The 19,677-nt window shown below is 39.7% G+C and overlaps 1 protein-coding gene across 3 annotated transcripts in view; it reads left to right on the forward strand.

Annotated features, from left to right (window-relative positions):
* Positions 1-19,677, forward strand: part of CACHD1 (cache domain containing 1) — a 295,097-nt gene that overhangs the window by 233,036 nt on the left and 42,384 nt on the right. For all 3 annotated transcript variants that reach the window (XM_049879478.1, XM_049879479.1, XM_049879480.1), the window contains 2 exons: positions 12,070-12,303; positions 18,946-19,095. In XM_049879478.1, the coding sequence (XP_049735435.1) occupies positions 12,070-12,303; positions 18,946-19,095 (384 nt within the window). The remainder of the gene's footprint in view (positions 1-12,069; positions 12,304-18,945; positions 19,096-19,677) is intronic.

A 19,677-nucleotide genomic window follows, 5' to 3' on the forward strand; every position in this document is an offset into this window, starting at 1 on the left:
TAACCAAATCAATACCATTCACAGTAGCCCCCAAGAAGATAAAATACTTAGGAATAAATCTTACCAAGGATGTAAAAGACCTATACAAAGAAAACTCCAAAGCTCTACTACAAGAAATTAAAAAGGACCTACTTAAGTGGCAAAACATACCTTGCTCATGGATAGGAAGACTTAACATAGTAAAAATGTCTATTCTACCAAAAGCCATCTATACATACAATGCAATTCCGATCCAAATTCCAATGTCATTTTTTAAGGGGATAGAGAAACAAATCACCAACTTCATATGGAAGGGAAAGAAGCCTCGGATAAGCAAAGCATTACTGAAAAAGAAGAAGAAAGTGGGAGGCCTCACTCTACCTGATTTCAGAAGCTATTATACAGCCACAGTAGTCAAAACAGCCTGATATTGGTACAACAACAGGCACATAGACCAGTGGAACAGAATTGAGAACCCAGATATAAATCCAACCACATATGAACAGCTGATATTTGACAAAGGCCCAGGGTCAGTTAATTGGGGAAAAGATAGTCTTTTTAACAAATGGTGCTGGCATAATTGGATATCCATTTGCCAAAAAATGAAACAGGACCCATACCTCACACCAAGCACAAAAACTAACTCCAAGTGGATCAAAGACCTAAACATAAAGACTAAAACGATAAAGATCATGGAAGAAAAAATTGGGACAACCCTAGGAGCCCTAATACAAGGCATAAACAGAATACAAAACATTACCAAAAATGATAAAGAGAAACCCGATAACTGGGAGCTCCTAAAAATCAAACACCTATGCTCATCTAAAGACTTCACCAAAAGAGTAAAAAGACCACCTACAGACTGGGAAAGAATTTTCAGCTATGACATCTCCGACCAGCGCCTGATCTCTAAAATCTACATGATTCTGTCAAAACTCAACCACAAAAAGACAAACAACCCAATCAAGAAGTGGGCAAAGGAAATGAACACACATTTCACTAAAGAAGATATTCAGGCAGCTAACAGACACTTGAAAAAATGTTCTCGATCATTAGCCATTAGAGAAATGCAAATTAAAACTACGATGAGGTTCCATCTCACTCCAACAGGGCTGGCATTAATCCAAAAAATACAAAATAATAAATGTTGGAGAGGCCGCGGAGAGATTGGAACTCTTATACACTGCTGGTGGGAATGTAAAATGGTACAACCACTTTGGAAATCTATCTGGCGTTTTCTTAAACAGTTAGAAATAGAACTACCATACAACCCAGAAATCCCAGTCCTCGGAATATACCCTAGAGAAACAAGAGCCTTCACACAAACAGATATATGCACACCCATGTTTATTGCAGCACTGTTTACAATAGCAAAATGCTGGAAGCAACCAAAGTGTCCATCAACGGATGAATGGGTAAATAAATTATGGTATATTCACACAATGGAATACTACGCATTGATAAAGAACAGTGACGAATCTGTGAAACATTTCATAACATGGAGGAACCTGGAAGGCTTTATGCTGAGCGAAATCAGTCAGAGGCAAAAGGACAAATATTGTATAAGACCACTATTATAAGATCTTGAGAAATAGTATAAACTGAGAAGAACACATACTTTTGTGGTTATGAGGTGGGGAGGGAGGGAGGGTGGGAGAGGGTTTTTTACTGATTAATTAGCTGAAAAGAACTGCTTTAGGTGAAGGGAAGGACAACACTCAATACATGGAAGGTCAGCCCAATTGGACTGGACCAAAAGGAAAGAAGTTTCCGGGATAAAAAGAGTGCTTCAAAGGTCAGCGGAGCAAGGGCGGGGGTTTGGGAACCATGCTCTAAGGGGACTTCTAAGTCAATTGGCAAAATAATTCTGTTATGAAAACATTCTGCATCCCACTTTGAAATGTGGCGTCTGGGGTCTTAAATGCTAACAAGCGGCCATCTAAGATGCATCAATTGGTCTCAACCCACCTGGAGCAAAGGAAAATGAAGAACACCAAGGTCACATGACAACTAAGAGCCCAAGAGACAGAAAGGGCCACATGAACCAGAGACCTACATTATCCTGAGACCAGAAGAACTAGTTTGTGCCTGGCCCCAATGGATGACTGCCCTGACAGGGAGCACAATAGAGAACCCCTGAGGGAGCAGGAGATCAGTGGGATGCAGACCCCAAATTCTCATAAAAAGACCATACTTAATGGTCTGACTGTGATTAACGGAATCCCAGCGGGCATGGTCCCCAAACCTTCTGTTGGCCCAGAACAGGAACCATTCCCGAAGACAACTCATCAGACATGAGAGGGACTGGACAGTGGGTAGGAGAGAGATGCTGAAGAAGAGTGAGCTAATTATATCAGGTGGACACTTGAGACTGTGTTGGCATCTCCTATCTGGAGGGGGGTTGGGAGGATAGAGAGAGTTGGAAGCTGGCAAAATTGTCACGAAAGGAGAGGCTGGAAGGGCTGACTCATTAGGGGGAGAGCAAGTGGAAGTAAGGAGTAAGATGTATATAAACTTATATGTGACAGACTGACTTGATTTGTAAACGTTTACTTGAAGCTCAATAAAAGTTAATAAAAAAAAAAAAAACATCACTATTTCCAAATTATGAAAGGTATTACACGTGCCCCTAAGCCTTTCTTAATGCATGCTAAGTAAGGCACATATATCATTACAAACTTAAATTTTTAATATTTTGAAAACTATTATAACATGTTTTCTTTCTAATCTTTAATGTTTTATTTTTAGGCATTGAAAGCATTCTGAGACAGGTTCCATAGACTTCCCCAGACTGTGAGGGTTCATGGTGTGGAATAGGTTAAGATCCTTGGGTTAAGCGTTAGAGTTGGCTAGAGGAGAATTTGTCCTAATCTTGTGACCAAATACAAAGGTTACCATTACACAATCTGAAAACCCTGCATGTTCAGAAGCAAAATTTTCAGGATCAAACCCAACTTCATCTGGCCACCTAATGGTCTGCCCTACTTAAGGCAGGGCTTTATCCAAATAATCTTAAGCTTTTAAGTATCATTTCTGCTTTTAAGGGCTTAGAGTGAAAGAGATTTTAAAGTTGTCCCTATAATTAACTTGGTGAGAACCAATTGGAGATTTGTTTTCTATCTCTAGTCATAAATCTGTGTGCTTCCTTCCTGTTGATCCTGGTTCCTATTGACTTTGGTTCTTATGGGTCTTTGGGAACACTTTGTCCAAATCTGTTACTTTACACATGTGGAAATTATGAAATGTCATGGGGCATAGAGATGAAGGGTCTTGGCCAATGTCATTGTTCACTTGCTTACTCAGCAAATATCGATTGAGTTGGCACTCAAGGCAGGCATGTGTTAGGCACTGGGAATATGATGGTGAACAAAACTTACCTGGCTCCTGCCCTTGTGGAGCTTACAGCTCCTACAGGTGAGAGATGTTAAAGAAATAGCTACAAAAACACAGAATATCACCAAATTTTGCTTTGAAGAAAAAGTACTGGGTGCTATGAGAGTGAATAATTGTTCTGATTTACAAGGTTAAGAATGATCTCTCAGAGAAGGTAGAATTTAAGGTAAAAGCAGAAGAATTAAAAAAAAAAAAAAAAAAACACTTAGTGAAAAGTGGATAAAAGAGTATTCCAGGTCTAGGGCCTGGCTTGTGCAAAGGGCTTGGAACTAAATGAATTAAAATTACAATGATGTACAATGTAGTGAGTTGAAGACAAGAAAGGTGAAGTTGGATAATAGGAAGGGGCTAGATCATATAGATCATTACAGAGTTTGGATTTAATGTAGGTTTAGTACAGTGGGAAACCTTTGAAAAGTTCTAATCAAAGTAATGATGGGATTTGATGTATATTTTAGAATGATGCCTTTGGATGTTGTATAAAGAGTAAATTTAAAGTCAGAGAGCTTGCAAGTCTTAGAGATGTAATTTGAACCCAGGCTTCTCACTCCCCATAAACCTGTTGCCATTGAGTCGATTCCGTCTCATAGCGACCATATAGGACAGAGTAGAACCGCCCCATAGAGTTTCCAAGGGGTGTCTGGTGGATTTGAACTGCTGACCTTTTGGATAGCAGTCATAGTTCTTAACCAGTACGCCACCAGGGTTTCCTTTCACTCCCAGTGCATTTTAATTCATCAGTGTCTTCCATCTACTTCATAATGCTAACCTGAATTTAGATAGAAAGTGTGCCATAGCTCTGGGCCCATGTCCAAATGGCTTTGTTAGGCTTATTTAAGTAGACAGTGTAGAAAAGACACATAAGGCTCACATCTCTAGCCTGCGAAACACCTACAGAATAAGTAAGCATGCTCAGCTATGTAATTTCTCAGTCATAAAAATCCATCTCTTATCTAAAATATGCTATTCATTGTTTAATACCACACAGAGTCATGAGTCCTGTAATTACTGTTGACTCTGCCTTATACACCATGTCTGTGTCATTTCGCAGTTGAAGTAAGCCTGTGGGCTCAATGGTGGGTGACTCCTGTGACCTAGAACCACCCAGCTGTTGTGTGCCAGTTATAGTAGTTCAGCAGTTGATTTTCCCTGGGGGCTAAATGCTCACATTAGCCTTATATCGCATATAAATTATGAAATCATTTCTTTTTGTGAAGTGGCTTCTTAATCATATTTATTTACATTATGTACTTACAAGCCAGTGCAACTGTTTTGCTTGAGAAACACCAGCAATTGGTTATATGTTTATCCTGCCTTTCTTAAGAAATACTTAGTGGTCTTTCTATCTGTCGATTGCTAATTCATTCAACCTGTGTTTATTGACACATAGGAGCAGTGTAGTGTTCTCAAAAGAGCTAAAGCTTTGAAGGCAGACACGCCTAGATCTAAATCATGACTCTGCCATTGTGACCATGAACAAGTTAATTCTGCATGTGTAAAATGGGAATAAAATAACAACCTCATAAAGTAATGATGAAAAGTGACACAGCATATGTGAAACTTCTGTATGATGCTCAATATGTTTCGCTATTTTATTACAAACAGCATATTTTCTCAGACAGCTTTATCAGTGTATAATTGGCACCCAATAAACTGTGCATATTTAATGTACACAACTGATACATGTTGACCTATGTATACACCAGTGAAACCATCATGCCTGTCTCTTTCTGTATCATGTTGTATTGGCATCCTTTCTCAATCAAGGTGGTGATATTGGGAGAAGAGGTCAGACAAGTTCTGGAATGACATCAAGGACATCATACATGAAGAAAGCAAGAAGTCATTAAAAAGACAGGAAACAAAGAAAAGACCAAAATGGATGTCAGGAGAAACTCTGAAACTTGCTCTCGAACATCGAGTAGCTAAAGCAAAAGGAAGAAATGTTGAAGTAAAAGAACTGAACAGAAGATTTCAAAGGGCGGCTCGAGAAGAAAAAGTAAAGTATTATAATGACATGTGCTAAGTACCTGGAGATGGAAAACCAAAAGGGAAGAACACACTCGGCATTTCTCAAGCTGAAAGAACTAAAGAAAAAATTCAAGCCTTAAGTTGCAAGAGTGAAGGAACCTGGGGGGCAAATATTAAACGACACAAGAAGCATCAAAAGAAGATGCAAGGAATACACAGAGTCATTATACCAAAAAGAATTGGTCGACATTGAGTCATTTCAAGAGGTAGCATATAATCAGGAACCTATGATACTAAAGGAAGGAGTCCAAGCTGCACTGAAGGCATTGGCGAAAAACAAGGCACCAGGAATTGACGAAATATCAATTCAATTGTTCCAACAAACGGATGGAGTGCTGGAAGTGCTCACTTGTCTATGCCAAGAAATTTGAAAGACACCTACCTGGCCAAATGACTGGAAGAGATCCATGTTTATGCCTATTCCCAGGAAAGGTGATCCAACCGAATATGGAAATTATCCAACAATATCATTAATATCACATGCAAGCAAAATTTTGCTGAAGATCATTCAAAAGTGCCTGCAGCGGTTTATCAACAGGGAGCTGCCAGAAATTGAGGCCGGACTCAGAACTGGACGTGGAACCAGGGATATCATTGCTAATGTCAGATGGATCTTGGCTAAAAGTAGAGAATACCAGAAAGACATTTACCTGTGTTTATTGACTATGCAAAGGCATTCAACTGTGTGGATCACAACAAATTATGGATAACATTGCAAAGAATAGGAATCCAGAACACTTCGTTGTGCTCATATGGAACCTGTACTTAGATCAAGAGGCAGTTGTTTGGACAGAACAAGGGGATACTGCATGGTTTAAAGTCAGGAAAGGTGTGCATCAGGGTTGTATCCTTTCACCATACGTATCTAATCTGTATGCCGAGCAAATAATCTGAGAAGCTAGACTATATGAAGAAGAATGGGGCATCAGGATTGGAGGAAGGCTCATTAACAACCTTCATTATGCAGATGATACAACCTTGCTTGCTCAAAGTGAAGAGGACTTGAACTTACTGATGAAAATCGAATACCACAGCCTTCAGTATGGATTGCACCTCAATACAAAGAAAAGAGAAATCCTCACAACTGGACCAATAAGCAACATCATGATAAACAGAGAAAAGACTGAAGTAGCCAAGGATTTCGTTTTACTTGGTTGGATTTACAATCAACACCCATGAAAGCAGCAGTCAAGAAATCAAAAGACGCATTGTATTGGGCAAATCTGCTGCAAAAGACCTCTTTAAAGTGTTGAAAAGTGAAGATGTCACCTTGAAAACTAAGGTGTGCTTGACCCAAGCCGTGGTATTTTCAGTCCCATCATATGCATTCTAAAGCTGGACAATGAATAAGGAAGACAGAAAAGAAATTGACACCTTCGAATTGTGGTGTTTGTGAAGAATACAGAATTTACCAAATGGACTGCCGAAGAATGAACAAATCTGTCTTGAAGAAGTACAACGAGAATGCCCCTTCAAGCAAGGATGGTGAGACTGTCTTACATCCTTTGGACATGTTGTCAGGAGAGATCAGTCCCTGTAGAAGGACATCATGCTTGTTAAAGTACAGGGTCAATGAAAAAGAGAAAGACCCTCAATGAGATGGATTGACACAGTGACTACATCAATGGGCTCAAGCATAACAATGATTGTGGGCATGGCACAGGACTGAGCAGTGTTTCATTCTGTTGTTCATAGGGTCGCTATGAGTCCAAACTGACTCAACAGCACCTAACAACAACAGACCTTCTCCAGTTAGATGGTGTTGCAGAGTATTTTGTATGGCTCCATCTTTATCAGTTCTTCATAGTCTTAGATTATCTAAGGTTTTGATTCTTAATGAAGGGTATTAATTTTTCTCATTTAAGCTGCAGCCAAACCACTGGCCTACTTTCTTCTGTTTGTATGTTCAAGACTGTGAATTTCACATTTCCCTACAGAATCACCATCTGGATCCTGCGTCTGCTTCTGCCACTTTCTCTGCCTCAACTTTCTTCCTATAAAATGGAGGAGATAAGAAGGCCTACTTTCTAGGGTTGTCGTGAGGATTAGCCCTAATGAATAGAAAACACCCAGGGCAGTGCCTTGCACTTACTAGGCGCTCAGTAAATGGTGGCAGCTGATTTTTTGGAGCCCTGGTGGTGCAATGGTTAGGTGCTCAGCTGCTAGCCAAGAAGTCAGCGGTTCGAACCCACCTAGTGGCTCTACTGGAGAAAGACCTGTTGATCTGCTCCTGTAAAGATTACAGCTTTGGAAACCCTGGCAGAGGGGGTTGGGCAGTTCTACTCTGTCCTATAGGGTCGCTATGAGTTGGTGGCAATGGGTTTTTTTTCCAAAGTATAACACGAATAACAGAAAACCATCCACATAACAATGATTTCAACTGCTTCTAAGAACAACAACAGATAATTTTGTTGCTGTTAAATGAGACAGTCTACGCGCGAAAGGGCTTGTTTAGTAAACTGAGAAATTGGAGGAAATTCTCAATTTTTTTTTCCCTTTCACTATTCAACCTGCCTTCTAGTCTAAGCACATTGAATTTTCTAGCCTCTCTGTTGTGTTGTCTCTTTCCACCTTTTCATGCCTTGCTTTTCTTCTACAGAATCTTCTTCAAGCCTCTTACCCTCAGTATTCAAGGTGGCCATCTGCTCTTATCTTTAAGAGACCATATCTTGATTCAACTACCCCTCCCACCTATGGTCTTTTAAATTTCTCTGCTTCCACATTTCTGTGGAAAACTCTATGGTATTAGGGACAGTGATCTTCACATTTAATGTGCTATGTAAAGATCACCTGAAAAAAGTTTTAAAATGCAAATTCCAAGGCTCTGCCCTTACATTCTTATTCAGACCCTCTTAAGTGTGGGATCCAGCAACTTGTGTTTTGATCAAGGTGTTTCTCTTCCTGGTGTTTTGTGGATCACATCTGGAAGAACACAGTCTCTGATGTCCAGTAGTCCTGAGTTCCAGTCTGCTTTTACTAGCTGAGTGGCTTTTGGCGAATTACTTAATCTCTGTAGGCATCGGTTTCATGTGTAAAATGAGAAAAATAAAAATAAAATTTTTCTCATAGGATTGTTGGGATAATAAGTAAAATGTGACACGTTCAGAGTTCTTAGCACCAAACTAAAAAACTAACCCATTGCCGTCAAATGAATTCCGACTCATAGCAACCTTATAGGACAGAGTAGGACCTGTTCCACAGGGTTTCCAAGACTGTAAATCTTTAGGGAAGCAGACTGCCACATCTTTCTCCTGCAGAGCAGCTGGTGGGTTTGAACCTCTGACTTTTTGGTTAGCAGCTGATCACTTAACCACTGTGCCATCAGGGCTCCTTGTTCTTGGCACCCATAAAAACACATTGCCATTGAGTCAATTCCAACTCATAGCAACACTATAGGGTTTCCAAGGCTGTGCATCTTCACAGAAGAAGACTGCCACATCTTTCTTCTGTGGAGTAAGCTAGTGGGTTTGAACCACTGATCTTTCGGTTAGCAGCTGACCACTTTAACCACTGCACCACCAGGACTCCTTTGTTCTTAACAGCAAAAGCCAAACCATACCCATTGCCTTTGAGTTGATTTCAACCCATAGCAACTCTGTAGGACAGAGTAGAACTGCCCGGTAGGGTTTCCAAGGAGCAGCTGGTGCATTCGAACTGCCAACCTTTTGATTAGCAGCTGAGCTCTTTACCACTGTGCCACCAAGGCTCCAATACCTGTAAATAATAAATCCTCAAAGCCAGTTGAATGAGGGGATGAGAGCTTGTGTGATTTCCTTTCTCAGTACAGCTCAGAGGTGGGGACTCTCTCCACTGGTTCTGGTCCAGGGCCAGCTCCCTTGTTCAGAATCTGTGCACTCAGCATCTTGTGTTTTCTTCTGTGCAGCGTGCCTCTCATTATACTAGAGTGCAGTATTTACGTTTTGTTCTCCCTTCATTTTCCACATGAATGTGAACTTCTCAAGCATAAATTGTGTCTTATTTTTCTTTGTATTCTGAACTCTTAGCACAGGGCTGAGCACAGCTGAGGATGCTTGTGTTTGCCTAGAGAGTGTGCCCTTGGCATCATCTCTGGTTGGCTGTGGCTCTATTCTCCTACCATTTCTTTCACTCCTGAGGAGGGGGAGAGAGGGAATGGAGAAAGAAAGGGGGGGAGAAATGAAATTTATTGAGCACCCACAACATTCAGCATGCTGTTCTTAGTGTACTGAGGATTTAGATCCTTATTTTAAAAAGTCCCTATCTTCAAGAACCTTAGAAAGGAAGATAGAGAAGACAAGGCAGATGAGTTAAATACTATAGTCAAGGAGCAAGTGAAACGAAAGGAAGTAATCACTTCCTTTCCATTAGATTTGAATATCTTCCCAGGCAGATACCAAGAAGCCTCGTTGCTTGCTATTTCTCATCCTGTCATTGGTTCTAAATCCTCCTGATAGGAGTCTTTTCTGTACTTTCTGAGTCCCTGATAATTTTGTACTTTAAAACCTCCAGTTATTCCCTCTAACCATCCTTATCTCTTCTCTTTCTTCCTGTAATCTAGCCAGATTTCTCTCTCTCCAAATGCCATCTCTGAGCATTGTTCACTAAGGTAGAGTAATTCCTTTATATTATTAATCACAGTTCAAATAGGGAAGTAGAACCACCATGAGAATTTTAGAATAGAGAATTTTTATCAGAATTAGACTATACACAATTGTGGGAGAGGCTAAGGAAGTAAAGGTCAAAACAAAAGGCAATTCAGAGGAAGTTTAGTAACCAGCTGTAGCAGGGGCGAACAGGTCAGAGGTTGCAGGGAGGTCTAGAAGCTAGGAAAATCAAGCTGTGAGAGTAAAGATCATTTAGGAGGCCTGATACAGAACCTGTAGAGAGTTGTTGGTTCTCCATGGCTGCTGCCTCTGTGAGTTTTCAAGGCAGCACCAGGGGTGCACCAGGGGTTGCTATTGGTGAGCAAGTTGGCAGTTGGGAAAGACCTGAACACGGAGCAGGGACAAGTGGGACAAATTGGAATCCTCAATATCTCCGTGCTTGTTTCTCACCATCTTTCACTTTGCCTCCCAATTCTTGTATCACTTCCCTTTTGGCCAACTTTACCTGGAAGCCTAAAGGAAAGGGAATTCTGGGAAATGTAGTTCTCAGCGTGATATGTTGCCAGTAGAACAACCCAACACACTTACTAGTCTGTCACCTATTGATTGTCACCCTGCTTAACCTTTTATGATGGAGTGACACAAAATGCACAATCCTTGATAACCTTCCATTCCTTTTGCCTAGTAACTGTTCTGGTCTTTGTCACTTTTCTTTTTCATTTTAAGACAGCCAAGCAATACATGACAAAGGAAGAACATGTATTTATTGTTTTAAATTGTCTCCTTTTAGCATTTGCCTTTGTGAAGTTCTCAGGGATATAAGGTAAGGGATCAATCATGCCTTTTGTGTTTGGCCTTTACTCTGAAGAACACTTACACACACACTCTCCCCCATCTCAGCTCTGCCTGAATTAAAGAGAACAATAATCTGATTCTGACTTAATTTGGCTCAGTTATTTTTACCTTTCCTTTAGTATTGCATAAGTGGAGTAAAACCAAGTTATTTTAATGCAGTTTTTTACAAAAGAAAACATATCCATTTCTGCCACATCTTTAGCAATGGACTTGCAAAACAAGAAGTGTACACACTCCATGTTTAGAAATGATGAAGACATGTACAGTAGGTGAGTCGTGAAAAGCTTCATTTTTTTTTTTTTTTTAATTACTGAACAGCTCGTGTTTGCTATAGAAATCATCAAGAACATGAGGCAAAAGCTTTTTTAAACTTATTGGTAGAGTCTCAGTAGTGACTGAAATCATTTGAATTTGTTCACAGGGGTACCCATGTGTGATCAGTTACTAATCCTTTGACTGTGTTCCAACAATAGCAAACTTGAAGGAAAAAAAAAAAGGTTTATTGAATTTATTTTTGTGCTATAGATTACAGATGTTGTAAAACAAACCATCACTATGCCTGAATCTCTTACAGTTTTTAAAACCCTCTAAAATGTAAAAAAAATATATATACATTATACATTAAATAAATCAAATCTAGTATTATCCTAACAATATCAAGCATGAAAACATTTGTAATTAAAATGAGCTTAATGAAACAGGGAATGGGTTATCACTAAATGCAACACATAATTCTTTTCATTCAGTTTCATGAGCCTTTGGAAAGTTTTACAGGCAAAGAGGTAAGGCATGACATGGTAAACCTCTAACCTTTAAAGATCTTACAACTTCTACTAATTTAAATTCAGTGCACATTTGTTAATCATTATTTTTGCTTTCAAATATTAAATGCAGAAAAATAATTACATTTTATAATTAACCTTTTAGGGGAGAACACTTACATACTGAATGGGGTGCCTTTATTGACTTGTGTGTTTTTCATCAATTGCCTTTTGAAGAATTCCTTTGTCCTCTTGATTGTTTGAGGAAAGGCCATGCTTCTGGCTTTGTCCTCAGCAGAGGCTTTGTCCTCTGCATCCTGAGTCCATATTTTCCCTGCAAAGACCCCTGCATTCTCTGTTGGCATTGCAAGACGTCATCCATGCCTTTATTAGACCTAAATGGCACCGTATGTTACGGTTATAGACTATTTTGCTTTACATTATCTTCTCTTGGCTTTCAATTTCAGATGGGGTGACTGGTTTGAAAGAGCTGGCTTTTCTGAGAGATCTGGCTGAACAGAACTCAGGGAAATATGGTGTGCTGGACCGGACATGCTTGCCTGTGATTAAGGGCAGCATGATGGTGCTAAACCAGCTGAGTAATCTGGAGACCACCGTCGGCAGGTTCTATACAAATCTTCCAAACCGGATGATTGACGAAGCTGTCTTTAGCCTCCCTTTCTCTGATGAGATGGGAGATGGTGAGTTTGGAAAAAAATTCTTACTAAAAGTAGAAGAAAAGAAATTGACGGATAGAAATGGGCATGAGTTCAGCAAGGCAGCAATGTTTAGATGTTGTTCATTATTTGCAAGTAAATATGCAAGGCAGTTCAAGGCTTTGGGTGTCCCTTTCTCTGGGTCAGACGGTTGCGAAGTTCCCTGACATCTGTCCTGTAGCACTGTGTTCTAGATGAGAAATCTCCACCCCTGTTTTCTTCCTCATCACCCCAGCCTTAGTAGACAAAATGGGTATATCTTCTGTGGAGGCTTTGAGGGGATTCCCTAATATCCAAAAGTTAGTGAACTGAGACTAAAGGCTAGCTTTGTGTAGCAGGTGGTGAATAAAGTTCAAAAGGCTTAGGACTTACCCTCAAAGGCAAGGCTACATGATGTAGTCAAAAAATATAGGTTTGGTATCTGATATGCTTTTAAATCCCACTCCGCAGCCTAAGTTGCTGTCCTTGGCACATTATTTAATCCCGTTAATATTCCCATTTGTTCATCTGTAAAGCGGGTAATAAACCTTTCAAGTTATTAAGAGGATTAGATAATATATGTAAGATTTACCAGTGCCTGGCATACCACCCAAAAATAATTACTGCTCTTGTTATTATTATTTATTATTACTATTTGTCCTATCACAAGTTAGGAGAATTAATAATAATTGTTATTATTATTAATACTCAAAAGTTTCCCATGCATCTGTCAGACGTTTGTCATACTGTGGTGGCTTGCATGTTATTGTGATGCTGGAAGCTATGCCACTAGCATTTCAAATATCAGCAGGGTCACACATGGTGGACAGGATTCACCTGAGCTTCCAGAGTAAGACAGACTAGGAAGAAGGACCTGCAAGTCTACTTCTGAAAAAATTAGCCAGTGAAAACTTTACGAATAGCTGCAGAACATTGTCTGATACAGTGCCGGAAGATGAGCCCCTCAGGTTGTTAGGGTCTCAAAATACACCTGGGAAAGAGCTGCCTCCTCAAAGTAGAGCCGATCTTAATGATGTAAATGGAGTCAAGCTTCCAGGACCTTCATTTCTTAGTTTGGGATGACTCAAAATGAGAAGAAACAGCTGCAAACATCCATTAATGATAGGAAGGTGGAATGTACAAAGTATGAATCTAGGAAAACTGGAAATTATCAAAATTGAAATGGAACACGTAGACTTCAATGTCCTATGCATTAGTGAGCTGAAATGGACTGGTACAAGCTATTTTGAATTGAACAATCATATAGTTTACTATGCTGGGAATGACAAATTGAAGAGAAATGGCATGGCATTCATGGTCAAAAAGAATATTTCAAGATCTGTCCTGAAGTACAGTGCTGTCAGTGGTAGATAATATCCATACAACTACAAGGAAGACAGTTAATATGGCTGTTATTCAAATTTATGCACCAGCCACTAAGGCCAAAGATGTGGAAACTGAAGATTTTTACCAATTTCTGGACTCTGAAGTTGATCGAAAATGCAATCAGGATGTGTTGATAATTACTGGTGATTGAAATGCGAACATTGGAAACGAAGGAAGATTGGTAGTTGGAAAATATGGCCTTGGTGCTAGAAACGACACCAGAGGTTGCACGATGGAGTTTTGCAAGACCAACAATTTATTCATCGCAAATACCTTTTTTCAGCAACGTGAACAGCGACTATACACGTAAACCTCACCAGATGGAATACACAGGAATCAAATTGACTACATCTGTGGAAAGACATGATGAAGAAGCTCAATAGCATCAGTCACAACAAGGCCAGGGGCCGACTGTGGAACAGACCATCACTTGCTCATATGCAAATTCAAGTTAAAGCTGAAGAAAATCAGAGCAAATCCACAAGAGCCAAAGTATGACCTTGGGTATATCCCACCTGAATTTAGACTATCTCAGGAAATGATTTAACACATTGAATACTAATGATCAAAGACCAGATGAGTTGTGGAATGCCATCAAGGACATCATTCATGAAGAAAGCAAGAGGTCATTACAATGACAGTAAAGAAAGAAAAGTCCAAAATGGATGTCAGAAGAGACTCTGAAACTTGCTTTTGAACAGTGAGTGGCTAAAACAAAAGAAGAGATGATGAAGTAAAAGAGCTGAACAGAAGATTTCCAAGGGAAGCTCAAGAAGACAAAGTGAAATATTATAATGAAATATGCAAAGACCTGGAGTTAGAAAACCAAAGGAAGAACATACTCAGCATTTTCTCAAGATGAAGGAATTGTAGACAAAAATTCAGGCCTCAAGTTGAAATGTTAAAGGATTCTATGAGAAAAAATATAAACAATGCAGGAAACATCAAAAGAAGATGGAAGGAATAAACAGAGTCACTGTACTAAAAAGAATTAATCAACAATCAACCATTTCAGGAGTTAGCATATCATCAAGAACCCATGGTACTGAAGGAAGTCCAAGCTGCTCTGAAGGCATTGGCGAAAAACAAGGCTCCAGGAATTGACAGAATATCAACTGAGACAGATGCAGAGCTGGAGGTGCTCACTTGTCTATGCCAAGAAATTTGGAAGACAGCTACCTGGCCAACCGACTGAAAGAGATTCTTATTTATACCTATTTCCAAGAAAACTGATCCAACCAAATGTGGAAATTATCCAACAATATCATTATTATCACTTGCAAGTAAAATTCTGCTGAAGATCATTCAAAAGATGCTGCAGCAGTACATCAACAGGAAACTGCCAGACGTTCAAGCCAGATTCAGAGGAGGACATGGAACCAGGGATATCATTGCTGATGTCAGATGGATCATGCCTGAAAGCAGAGAATACCAGAAAGATTTTTATCTGTGTTTTACTGACTATGCAAAGGCATTCAAATTGTGGATAACATTGCAAAGAATGGTGAGATGGTTAAGATTGTGTGTCAACCTGGCTGGGCCATGATTCTCAGTGTTCTGGTAGTTGTATAGTGTTGCAATCACTTCCCAATTGAAATTTGATATGTGACCACCCCCATGATGGAATCTGCTGAGTGGTACCGGTGGGGGTAGGGCCTGTAGTAGCTCATTGCCCCCTCAGCCTTCATCTCTCCACCCTCCACTGTCTACTTCCTTCTTGCTCACCTTGTTTTGGCTTGTTCTGGATCTTGCAGCTGCCTCCTCTTCCTGTGATTTCCAGTTCTTGGGACTTGAACTACCATTTTACCTGCCAGTCTTGGGATTTGTCAATTTTCATAGCCTGTGAGCAAGCATCCTGCTATCAGACCTGCCAATCTTGGGTTTGCCAGCCCCCTGTGGCTATATGAATCAGGAGAAGCCTCTATCATGATCCACAGACTTGGGACATTCTAGCCTCTACAATCGTGTGAGCTGTTTTCCTTGATAAAAATTGCTACTCTAGAGAACCCAACCTAAGACAAATGCGTATTCCAGAACCCTTAACTGTGCTCATGAAGAACCTGTACATGGATCAAGAGGCAGTCATTCAAACAGAACAAGGGGATACTGTGTGATTTAAATCCATGTAAGGTATGTATCAGGGTTGTATCCTTTCACCATACTTATTTAATCTGTGTGCTGAACAGCTAATCTGAGAAGCTGAACTATATGAAGAAGAGTGGGCCATTAGGATTGGAGTAAGACTCATTAACAACCTGTGTTGTGCAGATGACACAACCTTGCTTGCTGAAAGTGAAGAGAACTTGAAGCACTTACTGATGAAGGTCAAAGACCACAGCCTTCAGTGTGGAATACACCTCAACATATAGAAAACAAAAATCCTCACAACTGGACCAATAAGCAACAAATGAAAAACAGAGAAAAGACTGAATTTGTCAAGGATTTCACTTTACTTGGATTCACTATCAACGCCCGTGGAAGCAGCAGTCAAGAAAAAACAAGAAATCAAAGACTCATTAATGCATTGGGCAAATCTGCTGCAAAAGACCACTTTAAAGTGTTAAAAAGCAAAGATGTCACCTTGAAGGTGGGCCTGACTCAAGCCATGGTGTTTTCAATTGCCTCATATGCGTGTGAGAGCTGGAGGATGCATGAGGAAGATCAAAGAAAAATTGACACCTTTGAATTATGGTGTTGGTGAAGAATATCGACTATACTATGGACTGCCAAAAGAACAAACAAATCTGTCTTAAAAGAAGTACAACCAGAATGCTCCTTAGAAGCAAGGATGGTGAGATTATGTCTCACTTGGTTTGGACATGTTATCAGGAGGGATCAGTCCCTGGAGAAGGACATCATGTTTGGTAAGGTAGAGGGGTCAGCAAAAAAGAGGAAGACCCTCAACGAGATGGATTGATGCAGTGGCTGCAACAGTGGGCTCAACCATAACGACTGTGAGGATGACTCAAGACCAGGCAGCGTTTTGTTCTGTTGTGCATAGGTTTGCTGTGTGTTGGAACCAACTCCACAGCACCTAGCAATAACAACATGTGCATTTGGTTAAAACAAGGAGTGCATTTTGGGAATATTTTTTAGTGTAGCATTTGCCATAATGGGATGAAGTCTTCTGTCAGAGTTGATAGCTGAAAAGTAAGACTGTGTTTCTTTTTTAAGGCTTTGTTCTTTATATACCCATGGACGATAGAAATTTGAAATGAGCATGCATTTCAGTGGCAGAGTATTTCTGTTGTACTTCACTGCTCTGTCTGTGGAAATGGCTTTTATCTTAGACTAAAGCATGGGTGCATGTGGTATACAGATTGTGACCTCTGTCTTCATTTCTGCCCTCCCAGTACCGCCCCCGACACTTATAACCCATTCATCCAGGAAGACCTGAGCAAAATTTTCATCCAAAATACATTTTTAAAACTCTCTAAAATGTGTATTATTTTAAAATGTTTTGAAATAGTTAGACAGAGTTGTTAGTGATCATAGAGATCCTTTTGTCTCACCGCCCCATGTGGCACATGATGTCATTCATTCAGAGAGTTGTTATAACCTACTCAACTCAGTGGCCCAGCCGGGAGTAGAACCCAGGGACCTGATGCTCACAGCTGTGCAGTGACCCACTATCATGCCCTCTTTCTGCACATTTTCCTTTGCTTCTCCCTTTCCACGGTTATCGTATTGTTTTTGTGTAGCCTGTTAGCTAAGAATGGTTTTTATATTTTTAAAGGGCTGTTACCAAAAAAAAAAAGAAGATGAAGGATATGCAAAAGAGAATGTTATGTGACCCACAAAACTCAAAATATTTATTATTTGACCCTTTACATAAGAGATTGCAGCCCCCTGGCCTAAGGTCCAAAAATGCATTCCTTTGGAACCTTAGTCTCTTCTCCAGGTACTCAAAGTCCTGTGTGGTCAGATACTAAGGTTTTGTACCTTTCTGAGTTTTTCTTGTTATCTTTCCGGGTTTTTTTTTTTTTTTTTTTTTCTTTTTGGAAGGATGCATTAATGAAAAAAAATACCTTGCTTTATCCATAATCTCTTTTGATCTAACAACCACTAGAAACCAGTAAAGCAGCCACAGTTGTGTCCTGCAGACAGACAGAGAGGTTATGTCCAAGGTCATATATACATAAGAAGCATAACTGAGCTAGATCCCAGGTGTTTAGATCACTTGTCCAGTGGTCTTTCAAATTCAACTGAATGTCCTCACTTGAGGAAATAAAATGATGTATTTTGTATTGCAGATGTTTTGTAGTGGTCTGGAATGTCATGTCCTTTTAGGTAAAAAATTTTTAAAAATAGTGGAAAATAGATGAATTGCCTCCATTTAAGTTAACTCGGGCATTTCACCTGCCAGAGGACCTGTCGTGCAATCTAACTGGCTTATTATGCTGTCTGCAAAGGCATTGGCTGGTTACTTCCAACCAACTGCGTGGTTGTATCACCTGGAAAACTTTTTTCCAAGCAATATTGAGATGGGTGATATTAGCCTTCATGATTCACTAGTACATAGTCCCAGTCTTTGACTAATGCTTTCTCTGGAGTTTGGTTCATTTGTTTTTTATTTATTAATTTTTTTAAATTAATATTGTATTATGTTAAGATGAAAGTTTAAACAGCGATTCAGGTTCCCATTGGACACAAATTATTTAGTGATGTTAGTTACATTTCCCACAATGTGTCATTATTCTCATTCATTCTGTTCTAGTTGTACCATTTCTAGTACTCTAGTTTCCCTGCCCCCTTTTCTTCTCATCTTTGCTTTGAAGTAATTTTTGCCATTTGGTCTCCTATAGATTATTTTTTATTTTTCTGAAGAAGCTTATTACTCAGAGTTGATGCTCTTTATCTTATGAACCAATCTGTTATTTAGCTAAAGGATGACCTCAAGGGGTAATTTCAGTTAAAGGTTTGAAGCATATCTCAGGGCAGTAGTCTCAGGGAGTCCTCTAGTCTCAACAGGTCTAGTAAATCTGGCCTTCTCAAGAATTTGAATTCTGTTCCACATTTCTCTCCGGTTCTATAAGGATCCGTCTATTGTGGCCCTGTTCAGAGTGGTCAGTAGTGGTAGCCAGGCACCACCTACTTCTTCTGGTCTCAGGGTAGATGAGGCCAGGTTTGTGTTGACTGTTAGCCCTGTAGACTACTTTGTTCTCTGAGTCTTTGGTTGCCTTCTTTCTCTTTTGTTCCAGACAAATACAGACCAATTGTTGTATCTTAGTTTTTTGTTTTTGTTTTTTTTCTAACCCACAGGTTTGATAATGACTGTGAGTAAGCCCTGTTATTTTGGAAACCTACTTTTGGGAATTGTAGGTGTGGACGTGAACCTGGCTTATATCCTCGAAGATGTGACGTATTACCAAGACTCTTTGGCTTCCTATACTTTTCTCATAGATGACAAAGGTAATCTCCTAAAAATTAATCATAGGAAAGAATGGTTTCTTCAGCAACCTAAATGTCTATAGACATTCTGATACTAATCAACAAAGTGGGAAAATGATAGTATTTAAAGTAAAACAGTGTGACTAGACTGCTCAGTTGTAGTGGAACACAATGTGATGGCAGAATGAATCTAAAAATTACGATTTGTCTCTATGCTGTTTTGCGGGATAGGTAATACTTATTACCATCAGGAAATTGGACTTGAGGATTGAATGACAGGTAGAATGTGATCCTTTGGGCCATTTGTTGTCTATATTGTTATCTTTCGATTTATGGGCAGAAAGGTTTATGTGGTAGAACACTTATAAAATGAAAACCGTAAGACCAGCACTTCGAAAGTATTCTTGATTAGACAGATGTTAGATAATTTAAAGCATCTTTCCACACTTCAGAAGGTTTATACAGGCACACATAAAACAAGGTCGGTTTTTATTGGACTGGTAAAGTTCATACTGAGAAGTCGTGTGCTGGGCACCCATCCAATCCCACATTTCAAGCCAGTGATAGGCACTTTTATTAGAGTCAGCACTTCCTGCGACGTGT

This window comes from Elephas maximus, chromosome 3 (assembly GCF_024166365.1).
Source record: "Elephas maximus indicus isolate mEleMax1 chromosome 3, mEleMax1 primary haplotype, whole genome shotgun sequence".
Lineage (NCBI taxonomy): Eukaryota > Metazoa > Chordata > Mammalia > Proboscidea > Elephantidae > Elephas > Elephas maximus.